Below are 17264 nucleotides of genomic sequence, written 5' to 3'. Positions count from 1 at the left end.
GTGTCATTCTGCATCAAGAGTACTAGCAAACGATACATACTGAATTCATCGCAGCAGATGCTTGGGCTGTAAAACAAATGAAATTTGTCCCTGCTGGCTTGGTTGACTAAACTTCTAGGCTGCTCAATATTGTGATAAGATTGCCACTCCGAATGCAGCATACAAATATATACACACACAAAACACGCCAGAACCCTGCTGTTAAAACAGCACCCCGATATGGCTGCCGTTGTCCCAAGGCATGACTAAAGTCAGAATCGTTGGAGGGGTCACGCTTTACCTCGTCTCTTCCTTCGCTTTTCGTTGCCGTCACCCCCTTCCGTTCCTTCTTTCTCGTCGTCATCTGATCCGCTGAACTCTGACCCCGACACCTCCTCTCCTGCAGCAGAAAGAAGAGGCCTTTTCAGCTTTAGAAGACAATGGAAAAGCAGGGGTATTAGAGGGAGTGAGATGCAGTCTATTTACTCGGGAAAAAAGCAGCTGTACAACAAATGAAAGTTTTACTCTCAAATATATCTTGAAGTGGAGGAAAAGTGGTTGGCGTGCCGTGAACCTGACGATTTTGAGTTTGGTTACCGGCCATCCCTAATATTAGTGGTGCATGATATATGAACTGCTCCTGGGCGCGCAAACCCCCTGCCCCCCACCCCGACAAACCCACAATGACCAGGATGGTGAATTGTGGATTTTAAAAAAACTGACAGTGTAAGGAATTGACAAAGGGCTGAAAATGTATAACCACCGCTGTAAAACTGGTACAGTTGATGCCTATATATTTACATTTACTAATTGGCACCCATTAGTATTTATCTCTGCTTTGTTTTGTGGTATTGATTTTTTTGTTAAAACTCATGTGCTATGGGTCTTGTGTATGAAGGCATCTTCAATTGTTTTTCTAAGTCCTAAGTCATGGATATACCAGCCATGTGAACGCAATGACTTAACCCCAATATTTTCATAAATCTGCTTGTAAAATAGCTAAAGGCAAATATCGGGCAGTGTTCGCACAGCGGTTTGCGCATCGTGCTGTGAACCTAGTGGTTCGATTCCCAGCCATGGCTAACATCTAAACTGGTCTTAGCTATCCATTTACCAACAGGCACTGACAAGTGTGGTGAAGAATGGCCAAACGATCCTGTTAACTTACAGAGTGTGGGGAGGCCTTTATTCAGGCAGGGTTTGACAAAAGGCTGAACATTATACCATTAGTATGAAAGGCAAATATCTAGAAATGCATATACACGTTTGAAACCTCTTTTACCCTAAAATGTTGCCGATCATAATATAAGCGTTATATATATATTAACATTAGCATGGTAGTGAAAAAGGTGGTCGGCTTAATACAATACGTGTGGTTTGCAGGCAGCTTCATATCTTATTTGTGTTGCATGCTGCGCTTTTCTATGAAACGTAATTGCCGCAGAAAAGTAATTACACATTCTTTTTATATGGAAATGAAGCAAGCACCATCTCTGAAGACAGCTGTATGCTTTGGACAGTGAGCCCTGCCTAAGTTTTATAAAATGTCTTGTATACATGCCAGTCGTGTATTTTGAAAACAAAAGAATTGCAATGATACTCTATATGAATAACACGTGAGCTACATTTCTAAAACTATCGTTTGGCATCTGAATGCATTTGAATGCAATTTAATAAAGAGTTTTTTTTTAGATATCATATAATCTATATAAAAGGACAATTGACGTATAAGTGTTTTTTTTCAGTTCTTTAAGATTACTAATCAAACTATTGGGACAATGCCCTATTTTAAGCATTTGATCTTGATTTTTGTTGTTAAAATGTCTTAAATACACACATGCTTCGAGTGAAAAATGTACAGACATCGGGTAAAAAAGTGCTCATTAAGACCACTTACGATAAGCAGATTAAGGGCACGTGTGTGGAAGACTAGCGGCTTATTCTCAAAAGAACTTTCGGAAGTTAGAACACCTTGCGGGCAATTATGTCAGAAATACAAACTCTTACCAGCAGCTGCAAGAAAATCAATTTACATGTAAATTTAAACAGACTGGCCAGAGGCAAGGGGCGCATCATTCAAATTATCGTTTTCCTAAAGGCCCTGCCTTTTATCATATTCACACTGGTAGTTTAATCACTGCGATTACACTATGTAACTTGACACGGTTACTGGCCCAATGAAACCTTCAACTAATTAACTCGGTGAGGCACTTCCTTTAGCAAAATAGATGTTGTTCAAAAAGAATCTACTCTGTTGATCCCTTATGGAAAATATTGTCAGGCAGTTCAAAGTTAAATGTCATCAAACTTTATTTTGTGCTGGCTTTCAAACATTGCTGGGCTCGTGAGAAATGTGATTTTATAGGATAGGTTTTGAATTTTAAAATAGCACACTGCAGGCTTTAACCATGTAGTTACATGAAAGATACACTTGCATGTGCGATTTACAATAAATTGTGCACTTTGATGTTATCGTTACTGTGACTGTATCTAGAGTTAAAGCAAGTCCTACATTTAGTATTGGTTCAAATTATTTCTACCCTCAGAAGTTTGAGTGCTACCATTGTTATCACACTTCACTTAATCAGACAACTTGAGTTCAATTTCCCATCATGCCTACGTCAGCGGTGAGTGATATCACAACCGGTCCAGACCCCCGTCTTTATGAACCCACACTGCTGCGCGTGGTCACGTGCGGTCAAACAAACCCCACGTGATCAAAAGGCAGGGGGAGACCTCAAACCACCCGAGATTGACAAAGGGCTGTAAAGTTTCAATGAACTATTTTGAGCATAAACCACATTTCAGACAAATGGAACTCATTTGCATTCTTATTTCGTTACACAAGAACACTAGCATTGTTAAAGTGAGCAGTTAATTAAAGCTGAACTTCACAACACGTGAGAATAATCCCACAATGCACTCATTGTGTTGATTTTCCCCTGTAATATATGCGTTAAAGTCATGTTGTCATCATAGTATCCACAAAGTATACTTAAAAATGATATATCCTGTACCACCAACAAATTCATAACGCATTGAGTAGCTGGATACTTTAAAACAATTACGGTTGTTCTAACATACTAAAAGAAAGCACTTTAAAGTAAAAATAAAGCCGGCAAGGATGAATTATATTTTGAATTCCTTCATTCCTGCTGTGTAAGTATCTCCCTTACTGCAGGTAGAGATACACAAAAATCGAATTCAGTTTTTACAATTAATGCCAGCATGTTTCCCTTCGTACAGTAACAACATATTAGTAATCACCTAAAAGCCATGAAGATATATATTTAATAAGACAATTAAACAGCGATGCCACGTTTACCGCTTTGTCTACAGCTACATCGTCGTCAGAACGCGAGAGAGGAGGCAGCGGTGGAAACTAGAATTGTGCTCGTGGTTCGGCAGCACTGACCCTCCGCCAACTTCTTCTTCAGATCCTCAATCTCCTTCTGGAACTGGCGCAGCAGTGCGTCCTTGGGGTCCTCATTGATGCGTGCCTTGTTCTTGATGTTCTTGGCACGGTTGGCGTAGCGCAGTGTGCTTATCGTCTCGTCGTAGTTGTAGTCTGCCGGACCAATGTTTGCACACTGCGGACAAAATGAGATTCAAAAACACTTTTGGTAATTCTGCGGGAATGCCCCCCGAGTTTGGTGTGAGCACGACGCGTTAAATTTCCCACAAAAATAATTTGCATTGGCACGGATGTTGCTTTAAGCGTGAAGATGCGGCGCGGCTTATATCGTTTTGACGTGGCCAAGTGTTCTATTTTATTTGAGCTCGGCCAGCGTAGGGTGCATTTGCTTGAAGGCCACCGAGACAAACCGACAAGCGTTATTTGCGAAAACCTAATGAACATTATTACATTTGTTATATTGCATATTTACAAAATTCTAAAGAACAAGCTGCCAATTTTAGCGAAAAAATATACAGATGTCCAAAATGGCATTTCACTGTGAAATTATGTTGTCAGGCAATTAAAGATGCAACTAAATGAACATGTAATTTAATAAAGTTTGTGCTTTGTACATTTTTTTAAAATTACGTAGTTTATTTTTTTAAGTCCAAATGTCAGTCATTTTAATTAAAAGGAGCAAGTGCGGAGGGCAATAGCGCACGCGAAATTAAATGGGAAAACAGACAGCAGGTGTGAAATGATGTGGGATTAAGTACACAGCTTTTTGCATGGCAAGTTTCGAACCAACTTTTGTTAACAGTATAGCCGGGATGGCAGACCAGAGATTCATTGCGGATGCCTATCACAGGCCAGAACATCACAGGTTCAGAACTTGGCTCTGGGTTGCAGAGTGGACCTGAGAGACATGCCTCTGCATCCTGATAAATTTTAAATCGTCATGTTTAATGCACTGACGAGAAAAGGCACGCTTTTTCCTCCACCCAGGTACTTTTTTTCCTTCCCCTGAATAAGTTTTTTTTTTTGCACATCGCCTCCGTTCCATCCCCCGACCCCCCGATACACACTCCCCACCGCCAGCGTGATAATGAAGCTTATTTGCTGGCTGAAATCCCCACAGAACTAATTACACTGGAAAATGGGGGAGGCAGAGTCAAGGCGGGATTTTTTTGAGGTGTGAAATCTTGAGAAACGAGGTCAGAGAGCACCACAGTCGGTGCTGCCCGAAGTGTGTATGCTTGATGTACCCAACCCTCATGTGATTTATTTTTGTCAGCCAGAATCCACAGCGTAATATATATATAAAAATACAGACCCGCGGATACCCACTTAGCATCTTTTTTATCTTTTTGTAACCAGGGTCCTCATTTCAGCTATTCATTAATTCCAAATCAACATAAAATTAAGTAGACTTTATAAAATGTTTGAGTGTATAATGATCAAGGCATATGGCTGACATAGAAGCTATGGCCAGGACATGCTGCAGGGACTTAGTATTTATTTAAAGTACAAGAAAATCTAACTAAAAATTGAATGCGAGTCATCAGTTTAGCAGATTAGTAAATGCTTGCAATTATTTGCTCTTCACATATTACTTGATTGGACAATACATGTTACTGAAATTCATTTTGAAAAAATATAATTAAAAATGAAAATATACCGAAAAATGGACCAAGTTGCGTAAAAGCAGGGATGTAGTCACAGCTAAATGTACACCTTTTAACACGGAAGTCCAATTTCGAACTTCAAACATATGTTTTAAAAAGAGAAACCACCAATTGTATACATCAGGAAAAGTGAATAAGTTGCATTATTTTCAATTCTTGCATTTTCTACCGGCTATCTTTTACGGCCTTCTACATGGCAAGCAAAGTCACGATTTGGTTGCAATCTCAGATTCACGAGGAAATCGAATTTAGCATGAAACGAGAAGCCCTGACCTATGTGTACTGCTCGTACCTCCTGTGATCACATCACCAGGCGATAATTGCAACATGAATTCCTAACAAAGCCATGAGCATCATGCACTTGAACCATATTACCATTATCCAGTCTCCATCGTAACGCAACTTTTTAAAACTATGAATAATGTAAACACAGCTATTAATAATAAAAACAACAACAACAATCTTGATTTGAAGCTTTCGTGACTGCAGGAATCCAAACTCTTTGGTTGTTTCGGTCAATTTCAAAACTTATGAATCACATTGTTAAATGACAGATTGTATTAAGAATTATAAAACATCAAAAAAAGTTTATTTAATAGTAATAAGTAATAGAGTATTCATGTCTTGTGGCACTATGAGCAGTGGGAAGTAGTTTGGCCCCTTTGAGTCCACTTGGAGAGTCATTTCAACTTTTGCAGTAAACATAGTCCACCTCCCAGAGATGGATGTGCATGTTGTCTTAAGTGCAGCATGACACATGTTCACACGCGGCAGATATTGAAGCGAGTTGGCTGCGATGTGATAGAATAGACTTAACTATCCCGCCATGTAAAAAGGTCAGCGGTTTGACACTGTGAAGAACATGGTGCAGTGCTACTCTCCTTCTTATAGAACTGAGTAATTGGCAGAAGTTCCACATTTCTATGGCTGGGGTAAATATATTCATACGATAACCTCAGCCGACTTCCCACAAAGTGGTACGCAAGCTGTTCCACAGCAATGTGCAATATAGGGTATGGATTAATGATCAATGATCCTGATGGAGTGAATGGTTTTAGTGGCATCCCGGATGCAAACCGTTCTTAGTGAAGTCACAACAATTACCATCATTGTCTTGGAGTTGCCCCCCAGGGAGTCCTGCAAAAGGCGAGTGAGCTTGGAGTTGCGGTAGGGTACGTGGGTGCTCTTCCCATCGACCAGTGCGGAGATGACGTTCCCGAGGGTAGACAGTGACAGATTGATCTTGGTGGCTTCCTTGAGGCGCTGACCGGTGGCCCCAGTCTTTGTTTGACGCTCAGACCCCTGGCGTGGGCATACAGGTGAATGTTACTGTACTGTGAATTATGGTTATCAGAGAACATTATCATGGACCGTCTAGTGACAGTCAAATATCACCGATTCAAGTGAGGCAACACTGTTGTCCACCTTGCCGTCAACCCACAGAAATATTTTACACCGATTCTAAATATTGGTTGGCTAAGAGCAGTACAGCACTTTGAATACTGTACTATAAACCTAGTCACCAGAGTTCAATTCCCGGCCACGGCTAATGTCAGTGACGAGCGATAACTAAGTCAGGGGCCCTGATACGCAATGTACAACCCCCATATCCAATGTGGTGTGGGGGAGGCTTTCATCCAAAAGTGAGATGAACAAAGTTCTTTGGCCAGGGTAAATCTGGACTGGACACCACCGACGAAGCAAGCAGTTACACTTCCTTCACATTATTTTAAACACTGAAATTGACCGCAATATAATGGCAAACACTGGAGTACCCATTTGAAACATTTTTAACTGGCAAGTGTCAACAGTAATAAAACATTTATACGTGCCTTAAATTTAGAATGGTACTTGTACATGGGGCTTATACTCACCGCGAGGTCAACAAGGTGAAGCTTGCCCATGCGAACATGCATGTTGCCATCGACGCCCTTCTCGCTGCACTCAATGGTGATGGTGAAGATGGCATGGGAACGCGAGCTGTGCTCGTTCATGTTGGTGGAACCCACCGAACCTGTGGCAAGACAGTACGGGGATCAGCCTCGACTGTGGCAACGCTGAAACAATCTCTCACCTCTGCGAGCTTAGGCAGCTTGGCACGAGCCTGATAACCAAAAAAAATTCTTGACATGTTATTGATCGAGTGTGTACAAGAAACAACATTCAAACAAAGAAAAAGTTTAAACTAGCCTGGACACAATTCATGAATCTTTTACTGTCAAAAAAAGTGACTTGCAGCAATATGAGGCTACTTCCATGTAGCAGGGCACATCTGGATAGATCATCATCTTAACATAAAGTTTGAGGCAGACAGCCCTTCATATACCAGGCTGACGTTCAGAAAAGCAATGCCCAAAGCCATCACTGTGAAATAACCTCTAATGAGCAGACCGCGCAAATGCCCTTCCACTTACGGTTTTTGTGCCCCAAGGTCATAATCCGGTCCATGTCATCGGCATTGTTCACCACAAACGCAGACAGGTCTTTAACGTATACACCCACATCGGGACGTTCCTTCACCTGCCACAAGAATCCCAACGGTGGAAAAGCTTAAGCCAGAATTCACTCTGATTGTAAGAAACTAAACAAATACATTGAATATCTACTGCGATGCTGTCTCTCTAATTCTTACGAACATGTTGACTTGTAACCTTGAGACCTATGATATATTTTCAATAACCAGACAAGGATGTATATACTTTATACAGTTATCCACCTTTACAATTTTGACCTGCTTTAAGGTGCCAAAGCTAAAACATTTCTCAATTCTTAAGCTGTAGCCCATGAAGGAATTTTAATTAGCTATACATTGAAGGTATCTTAACTTAAAAGGTAATTATCAAAAGTCAATGGGATCAAAATTATGAAAGAGGTGACGCAAGAGCATTTTTGCATGCTTTTGTAAAACTGAATATTTTTTCCTCCGTGCCGTGAATTCAGAAACAAGCATGGACATGTGAAAGAGGAACATATGGATTAGAATGCATACACAAATTATAGACGTTATATCAACTGCTAACGCGAGTACGTGGGGCTTTGGGCAAGAAACATTTATAGAAGTGATGATTGCCGATGGTTTGACTAGGGGCAGTGGCAACCAAAGCCGGAAACATGCCTGAGAGTATGACCGCCATAGAGCGATGATATCAGCACGCGCGCAGAAGCGAGAAAGATTTACATTGCAAGACCATGAGGGATGGAGATGACATTGGAAGGCCTTCATCGAGAAGTAAATAGATCATGACTGATGTTTATTCATTTAAAACAATCAATATACAATGATATACACTTTACATAATTCAATTCCTGCACGTGTCATATGACAGGTATGTAAAATAATATTTTTGATGTCAAATTTGAATTTGTTCAACAATGCCAAGATTAACTTGTTAAATAAAAAAACCCCTCACTGTTAGTGCATCACTTAGTAATATGCCCTCTAAACTGGAGACAAGAAACATTTCATCTTCATTCCATACAAGTAATACAGATCGGCACTTCCTATGCAGGCCAATATGTGATGGGAAAATTCACCACTTGTTATGTAGGCTTCACCAATAATTTAAATTTCCATAAAAAACAATCTGTATCATAAAAAACATGTCCATGGTGTGCAATATTGTCGAGCATACTGCCTTTAGAATTTAGAAATTCGCCTCACTTAATATTCCTGAGCACCAAATTTATCGAATTAGTTTTTTCCATGTGTTCCCCAAATGTATACGTTTTTTTAAGATTACACAATTTTTTATCGTAAGTGCTGTTTATAATGTAAATGCCTTTATTTTGCACCTTGGTTTTGATAAAGTAATTTCTTTACATTTCCATAGCAGATAAAATACATGGGCTCTAAAGAGCTTCTTTTAAAAAATAAAGTAAACATTGATGCATATTACAACCCATTTAACCTTTGTAAAATAACTGTACTGTAAAGGAATACTATTGTGTATCTGCCGTGGAAACAGAAATGCAAGTGTTATACCCGCTCATCAGTCGTAAAGCGTGAACCACAGGGAGAACAATAAATGTCTGCAGGCCTTTAAGCAACAGTTACATTGTAAGCGAGGAAATCCATTCAGGCACATTTACTGTTTTTTCTTCATGTAATAATGCCCTCCGCTTACAAGTGCTACACATCTGTAGGCATGCATTACCAAAAGACTGTCACAGGGTTGTATGTGCGTACAGCATTACCGTGGCGACTGTTATAATGAAAGAGTAAGGGGGCTTAGCAGTGGCAATGCGCATGAATGAGAAGGCAATCGCAGTGGAAATTTTCTCGGATGAAAACACCTGCTATTTCCAATTCATACCAGCTCAATGACCAATTACAGTGTAACGCACAGAGTGGACAGTGTTCTGTACAATAAGACTGTGACGCCTCCTTGTCCTCAAAAAACACTCATGGTTAGTTGTATTATTGCTAATGGGAGTGAGGCAATGAATGGGAAGGGTTAGCATGCAGCCAAACAACCCACCCCCCCACCACACCACAAAAAAACACCCCCTGCCCCACCTCCAGCCTTTGCGTCTGGTCTTTCCCCAGTAGATCCTTCACCTCCTCATTATAGATCTCCAGGTAGGAGACTCTCACCAGAAACCTGTCGACAGGCGAGATGAAACAAATGCAATAGTCAGGGGAGCGGCCCTTATGCCTCCCTCTCCCTCTTACGAGCTGTCAAGTCTCTGTCAATGCACATGCGTGCTGACATGCAAACTAGCCCGTGAAGCTGCATACCGAGGACAATGCAGATGATGTGTGTGTGTGTGTGTATGCAGCGGCTATCTGATGTGCGGTGCACAGCACTAACAATCCACAGAAGCGGGCTTGCCGCATGCATGCATACCGAATGTTTCCCTCTCCAGGCTAATTGAGGCAGGCCAGTCTATGTTAAATAATGCTGGGAGTCTAGAAGAACCAAATTTAATGTTGCGAATGCTAAAATGAATCCCGTGTGCTGCAACACAACTTGCTACACAATGTGGTGAAACGTTAAGCACGATGTAAAGTTTTTAAATGTAAAAACGATTCTTTACAGAAGTTTAGAGTAATCTGTCCAATTAACATTATTTACATGATAAAATTAATCATAGCTATCACTCCCAACACCACTTCCATTTCTTACGTGCGATGGTAAGGTGCAAATATAAAGCTCTTCAAATGTAACTGACCCCGACTTAAACTGTTATCTTAACATAAAATGTCCATGGTTTACACTGTCTAAAATGCCAAAGTTTACAGAAATGTTTGTTTGAAAAACTACTTTGAAGAGAACAAGCTGCTCTTCTGCTTGCAAAAAGTGACGTGCAAAATTAATTAGTGCACCAGGAACGAGGCTCGAGTTGAGCATATCTTGTGACAACACGGACAGAGCCTGGCAGTCAAAAGCCTCATTAGAACTCAAAGCATGTGCATGGGGCCCCTGCGAGAGAGGGGCAGACAAGCTCCTCAATTACAGCAAACCACACGGTGGCCTGTGCCGCTGACAAGCCGCCTGACATCATCACTCAGCAATGAAAGGCACATCTCCCGGCTCGAATCAGACAGGCGGGCGGGCTCTGGGAAAAATCGCAGCACCGCTCGCGAGCTTGAAAGGGAAGAGCGCGCGCCTACAGAGCCCTCGCCAGGACTGCCAGGCCTATAATTATTCCATTTTCACGTGATAATCAGCTCCTCTGAGATTCGCACTCGCATTTATGCAGCGATGCATTGCTCTGGCCATTAGCATCTGTCCTAGGGAAGGGTAAGCATTGCTCTGGCTCTATGCCACATGCAGCACACGCCTTCCTTTTTGCGCAACGGGAGCTGCTCCGCTGCCTCGGCCCAGTGCTGGAACCATGCCGCGATTCGCTTTCACGCAGCCTGGCAACCGTGGCGCTTTTCTTATTTTAACACTTTACCTGGCAAGGGATATCGAGTCAAATGATGTCACGGTGCCCTCTCCTTCCCAAAAATGGGCCTTTATGCTTTTGTTAAGCAAGCAATGCCAGCAATATGTTACCCACATGCTCTAAAATATAAACATCTTAACAGCCAAAAATGTTCCAAGTTGCTTGAAACTTCGAATATAGTGTAGAGCTTTGCACTTGCTCTCAATTGTTACTACTTCTCACTTAAACTAGATTCACACTTTTTGGAACCTCTTACAAGCAACAGAGTGTTAATGCAAATCATCTTGCCTGGCTATTGTCTCATGTGTCAACAAGCATTTCAGTCACGGCCATGCATTATTTTGAGGACACCACGATAGATATGCAGCATTCTAAAAATATGGAAAATTTCAACCGATTCATTATTCACCGCATAATGGTATTATTCAGAATGACACACTCACGAGATAACATTTCAGAAAATATAAACTGCATAATCATTGGCGTTGAAATTGTGTCGTGTTAACTCGAGCACACGTTTTTTTGTTTGTTTGTTGCACAGCAGGCTTTGGAACACGGCTCTCAGAAAACAAACCTGGTATCCCCCTCCGCCTTGGCGATGTGGCCGAAAATGTGTGCAAATGAGTTTGGGATGATGCCTCTCAGTTCTGGCACAGCTCGAATGCCTTCCATGGTGAAGGTTTTACCAGTCCCCGTCTGCCCGTAGGCAAATATTGTACCTTGAGGAATGTAAAAAAAAATAACTGGTTAGATTGGCTTAAGTACACAACCAAAATGAAAAAAACTTGAAATTGAATAGTTGATAATAAAATAGAGACATTGAAGGAAACTACTCAGGGGTGGAAAATGGAAGTCTTAAAAAAAACTGTCAATGTTGTCATTTTATACAGGGAAAAACAACTCCACGCGAAGAAAGCAGAGCGGCATTCAAAATGTAATGCTAGCGAGTAAAAATAAAACAAAAGTAAACATAAGTAATGAACAACACCCAGCCAGAGAGTTTAGCGCAAACAGGATACACTTTGAAAGCCAAGAAACGCTGATTGCAAATCATTTCCCTATTTAGCTGTTTGGCAGGATTAAAGATCTTCAACTTAATTTAACACGAAGCGAAGGAAATGTCTTAATTTAGCCGAAATAGGCACGAGCGATCGCCATTTTAAATATGTATTTGCCGCTCATTGCTCAGCACCTGGGACCATCCTGCCAAACTCCAATCCCCTCACCATTGTATCCCTCGAGCACCGAGTCGACGATGGGTCTCGCCGTGAGGTTGTACACGTCCACCTGTTTGCTCTCGGTCCCAAACACCGTGTCGAAGGTGAACGTTTTGGGCGGCTCATCGTTGCAGTCGGGTCTCTGCACGGCGATCTGGCCTCGCATTTCGTCCACAAGGACGGCCATGCGGTGGCCCGCTCCAGTCTCCTTGCCATTGATGGGGCGGCATCGCACCACCACCTTCACGTTGTCCCCTCCAGAGTCCGACTTTTCCGACCTATTGGCCTGTGCATGCCACACCGCAAAAAAAGATGAAGACTCTTCCGAAGCAAAAATGTCTGGAAGCAAAAGCAAACCGATTGTCGATGTAGTGGGACTTTCATCTGTTGTTTTTCATGGATAAAACTTATGACAGGTTAAGTGCAATCCTTTCTGTTGCACTACAAAGAGAGATAAAAGGTTGGAAAAGCAGCACCGTTGAGCAAAGTGACTGTGGGCAAGCATGAGCAGTTTGTTGTGGCCTTTAACTACTTGTAGAGTCTATTAGTAAATCTCCCAGAATGCACTATCTTTCATCAAATATCGTCAGCTAAGTGGAATTGCGCCTGGACAGCGCTTGAATGGGTGACCACACTGCACACACAGGTTGCTATAGCGCTTGCAGGACTATGTGGTAGACAGTTGAGGGCAATGCAACAAAAAATGTTGGACTGTAATTCTCTATTGATCAAGGGATGATGGGCAATCAGATAATAAGAACTGCAAAGGCTCATGGATGGGTTACACGACATTCCAAATAAGTGGTATGAGGATAAATGTAAACACGATTAAAGTGATGGGAATATCAAGGGAAGGTGGAGGAAGGCTGAATATCCAGAATTATGGTCAATTGGTAGAACAGGTGAAGAGATCCAGGTACTTAGGCACTCAGATCGCCAAAGATGGACGGTGTGTAGCGGGATGCGGAAAATTAGATCGAGAATTGGTGGTGAAAGGGGCATTAAAAAATAAAGTTGTCGACAAGAACAATGAGTGAAACGGTAAAGAGAGTGAAGACAATTGTGTGGAGCGTAGCTTTATATGGAGCAGGAACGTAGACACTAAGGACGAAGCAAGACGGTCGGAGGATGCAGAAAGTAAGCTGGATAGGAGAAGACGACCAGTGAAGCAATCTTCAATGGCATTAACCAAATAGGAACGACAGAGGTCATTAGAAGGAGAAAGTATGATATTGAACACATTATTACAAGGAGATGGTTTTATGAAGAATATTATGGCAGAATGGATGGGAAAGAAATGAAGAGCAAGGATTGGGAGTTGAAAGGATTGAGAAGATGACAGCCAAGGACCTACTGCTAAGGTAGAACACCAACGAAGATATATACTACGTTTGTACATTTACATATTAAATTACTTAAATAATAGATTTTCTAAAATGTATTTTCGAGAACAAAATGCAAAAAATAAAAAAGCACTGGCTTTGATTTGCCATATTCTGGTGGTAAAGGTGTAGTCTTGCCATGCGATGTTTCCCCCCCCCCCCCCCCCCCTCTGATTAGGACACCTTCACATATGAAATACCTTTGATAGTACGTGTGCTTGACCCACAATGCCAGTAGGCCAAACATGGCGTGGATGAACCCTTGCACACAGGGAAAAGCTAGCTCTGTTAGATGTTGCAGTGCAATTATCGTGGACTGTAAATGGCATTTTAATAGTGCAGAAGGAGAAAGAGCTGTTTTGCATTTCACATTAAACATAAAACAAGTTCTAATTAAAGTCTGTCCGAATGCCAAACGGAAAATTTGCCATGCTAGACAAACATATTGCACTCTGTTAATGTTCGGACTGTTATGGATTATTTTTGCCCACACTGACGGTCCTTTCGCTGTGCACGTTGAGTGCAATAAAAGATGGATAACACAGGCTAGTTCCTCGGCGTTAACAATGCATCGTTACATTTGGTGACTCAAGCCTTGGCCACTGCATTACATTTGGTGTATACAAGAGCATGTACATGCTCTTTGCACTGGTTAAACACAAGAATGCCATTTTTTAAAAGTGAATAATTTACAGACTGTAGGAAATGGGGGTTGGAGGCTTCCTTTCTGGTGTATCTTGGTCTCAGAGCAAAGAGTCCTTTGTGAGGCAAAGAATTAATCCTCAGACAACAATCAATGCCTGTTCGAAAATGTTTCCCCAACTTACACATATGGTATATACTATATCACATGTGCTATGCAAAGGGAAAGAGTAAAGGTGCAGCTCTGCAATTGGTTACCCACGCCATTGCTGGCGGAAAGGCCTCCAATAGATGGAGCTCAAAGAAGCCTTTCTAGAGAGTATTTGGCCTACTCTTCCACACTGGCGAGACATCTTGGAAGAGGTGGGAGCCTGTGGTGTACCAAATATAGAGCTGGGTGGACAGCAAAGGGGGTTTAATAAGCTGGTCCATTGCTTGTTTCAAAAGAAGGTGGAATCGAACAGGTGAGCTCTCAACTCCAATGTGCTTACCATTACACCATGGCAAACATGAATCTAATTTATGCGGATAATCATAACCAAGTGACGTATGTCTACACGAATTATGTTCTTGAAGGGTATAACATCCGAGACTTGGCCCAAATGTTGGAGTCCGTGAGCCAACAAAAATGACAGCCCGGAGATAGTATTGATTCAAATAAGGCAGGCGTGGCACTTAAGTTTAAATTAAGTTATGCCTCTTTCCAAAAACTTACATTATGACCCCAATTGCCAGTCAACCAAAGAGTCCGTCTCCTGATAATAAATGGTTTGCACCCACCACTTGTAGTTGTACTATAGACAGGTCGGTATATCCACTGCTCAAGGTAACATGGGTCAGTGCTCCTATCGGCTGACAGCCCTAAGTCTGCGCCAGAAATGCCCACATTCCGATGTCAGCATATAAACATCTCCATAGGATGACTACTATTGCCGTTAAGTACAATTAAATCCTAATAAATGACGTATACATTTAAAAAACAGTAAGGGGCTGTCATCTGCTTAAATCACATCATATAGCACTGTGCCGCACGCGTATCCACGGGTTTAATTAACTCTAATATTCACAACACATGCATGGAATTGTGCGTACATTATTCTCAATTCATGCAAAGTTTATGCGTTTTTGCCCTTGAACCTAATGGTAGAAATGAAAGGGATTACATAGCATACAAATGAGGCAAACAAACATGAATAAATTGATGAATTGAATCCCATGAAGGGCAGGTCCATATTATCAGTACACACTACCACTACTACATACCTATGCAGAAAGCACTGCGGTACACAAAGCTGCAATCAATGTGTACAGTATACACAATGTATACGGAACACATTGATATGCAAATTAAATGTAAACAGTACAGCACACAATGCATAACACACCGAATATGCATAGCACTGACATTACACCCTACAATGCATATGTAGAGACTACAGTACCGTATACAATAAACAAGGTGCGCATAGCACATACACAGCTGTGCAGAAAATGAAGCACACATTACAAAACGCATTACAATGTACAAGTACAGAACGTCTTTTAACAGGCTTATTGGAGCGTTACCGCGTATTTATTGGAGCCCAAGCGACGCATGAGTTGAGTGAGGCCAGTGCTGATGTTTTAATCACGACCGGGGACTAATTTAAGGACGAGTTCGCCTATTAGAGGCCCAAGACGGGTTTTAATTGTGCTCGCCACCGATGCTAGCAATGGTCGGAAATAGAATTCCTTATTTTTATTTCATTTTTTACCTACGTGATTTTACCGAAAGAACCAAAGAATAATATATAAGCGCACACTACGATGAATATGGATTATGCACAGTACACACCCTAAAACCATATAGCATACGCCCTGCAGTACGTACACACCGCAATATATAAAGGACATTACAATCATTCCGTACAAGACAAAGATCCCCCGTGTAGTCTTAACAGACTGTTTGGGCAAGTGCTGTTAGCGAGTAGCACCTATGAAGGCCAGCACCACGCCCGGCCGCCTTTGTCTCCCCCAGTGGCGATGTTTACACACCGCACCAGGTACTCATTTGAGGCCGATTCGATCAAGGGGAGGCCCAGGACCGATTACAAAGTCGTCACCGGTGTTAGCCGTGGGCGGGAATCGAACTCGGGCCGACGGGTTCGTAACGCAGCGCGCTAACCGCTGCACCACCGCTCCCCAAAACACTACCGATCCATATGACGTGCTAATAATAACGCGTCTGCGCGTACCCGACTTAAATCGTGTAACGCACAGCACCGCAGCGAAGGCCACGATTAAAAGTAACGACATGAACGTTAGTAAACCACGCGACCGATGTATTGTAATGCGTTAATGCACAGGGCCTACGCGAAACTGCGCGCTAGTGTCACCATTAAACAATGTCGCGTGCAAGCAGCATTTACCGGCATCGCTGTCGCTCAGCTGTTCCGTGTGCTTATTATATACGCACACACACAAATACACGACGATTAATCGTTGCTATTGAAACCGATCGATAAAATTTAAGACATAAACGTCGCTTTAAATGAGCGCTCTCCCAACCGGCTGTGTTTTGATTTAATGCGGCTTCGAGATTAGATTTCCTAGACCGGACGCGCCGGAGTACTCGGCGCTCGGCACGTCTGATTGGTCCAAGCGCGCACGTGATTCGGGGCGCGAGGAAGCCCCCGCGACCAATCAGGCTGCGGGCGCGGCTTATGCGCGGTGGGAAAACGAATCGGTGTTTTGTTGGTCGGGGGGGGGCGGGGTGGGGTGGGGGGAGGGGGCGGGGGCGAACCTTCCCGCGCATGCGCAGTGCGCGCGCTTGCCGCCCGCCCGTTGCCATGGCGCGCGCGGACGCATCTCCATGGCAACGCGGCGGCCCTGTGCAAAGTGTTCGCAGGCGACGCCTGTGCCGCAATCACAGAAGCTAAATCAACAAACGTTAGGCAATGACCATTCCTTTATAACGCTAAACAAGGCAGACTTGTTCAACGAAACAGTGGCGTCCTCTCCCCACACTTCCTTCTCCTGCAATCGATTGTATTTGGCACTGTGGCCTTAAAATGTAACGTGCATAAATTGG

The 17264-nt window shown here is 42.5% G+C and overlaps 1 protein-coding gene across 2 annotated transcripts in view; it reads right to left on the bottom strand.

The window, feature by feature from the left end:
- Positions 1–16777, bottom strand: part of KIF3A (kinesin family member 3A) — a 53717-nt gene extending 36940 nt beyond the window's left edge. For both annotated transcript variants that reach the window (XM_061552350.1, XM_061552351.1), the window contains exons 1-9: positions 16603–16777; positions 12180–12456; positions 11528–11672; positions 9578–9662; positions 7476–7581; positions 6936–7075; positions 6166–6363; positions 3395–3569; positions 281–379 (exon numbers count right to left, since the gene is read on the bottom strand). In XM_061552350.1, the coding sequence (XP_061408334.1) occupies positions 281–379; positions 3395–3569; positions 6166–6363; positions 6936–7075; positions 7476–7581; positions 9578–9662; positions 11528–11672; positions 12180–12456; positions 16603–16608 (1231 nt within the window). In that variant the 5' untranslated portion in view covers positions 16609–16777. The remainder of the gene's footprint in view (positions 1–280; positions 380–3394; positions 3570–6165; positions 6364–6935; positions 7076–7475; positions 7582–9577; positions 9663–11527; positions 11673–12179; positions 12457–16602) is intronic.
- Positions 16778–17264: the final 487 nt, after the last annotated feature.

This window comes from Lethenteron reissneri, chromosome 16, assembly GCF_015708825.2.
Source record: "Lethenteron reissneri isolate LAM-NWPU_2019-01 chromosome 16, ASM1570882v1, whole genome shotgun sequence".
NCBI lineage: Eukaryota > Metazoa > Chordata > Hyperoartia > Petromyzontiformes > Petromyzontidae > Lethenteron > Lethenteron reissneri.
This window is presented reverse-complemented; position numbering and strand designations above follow the sequence as displayed.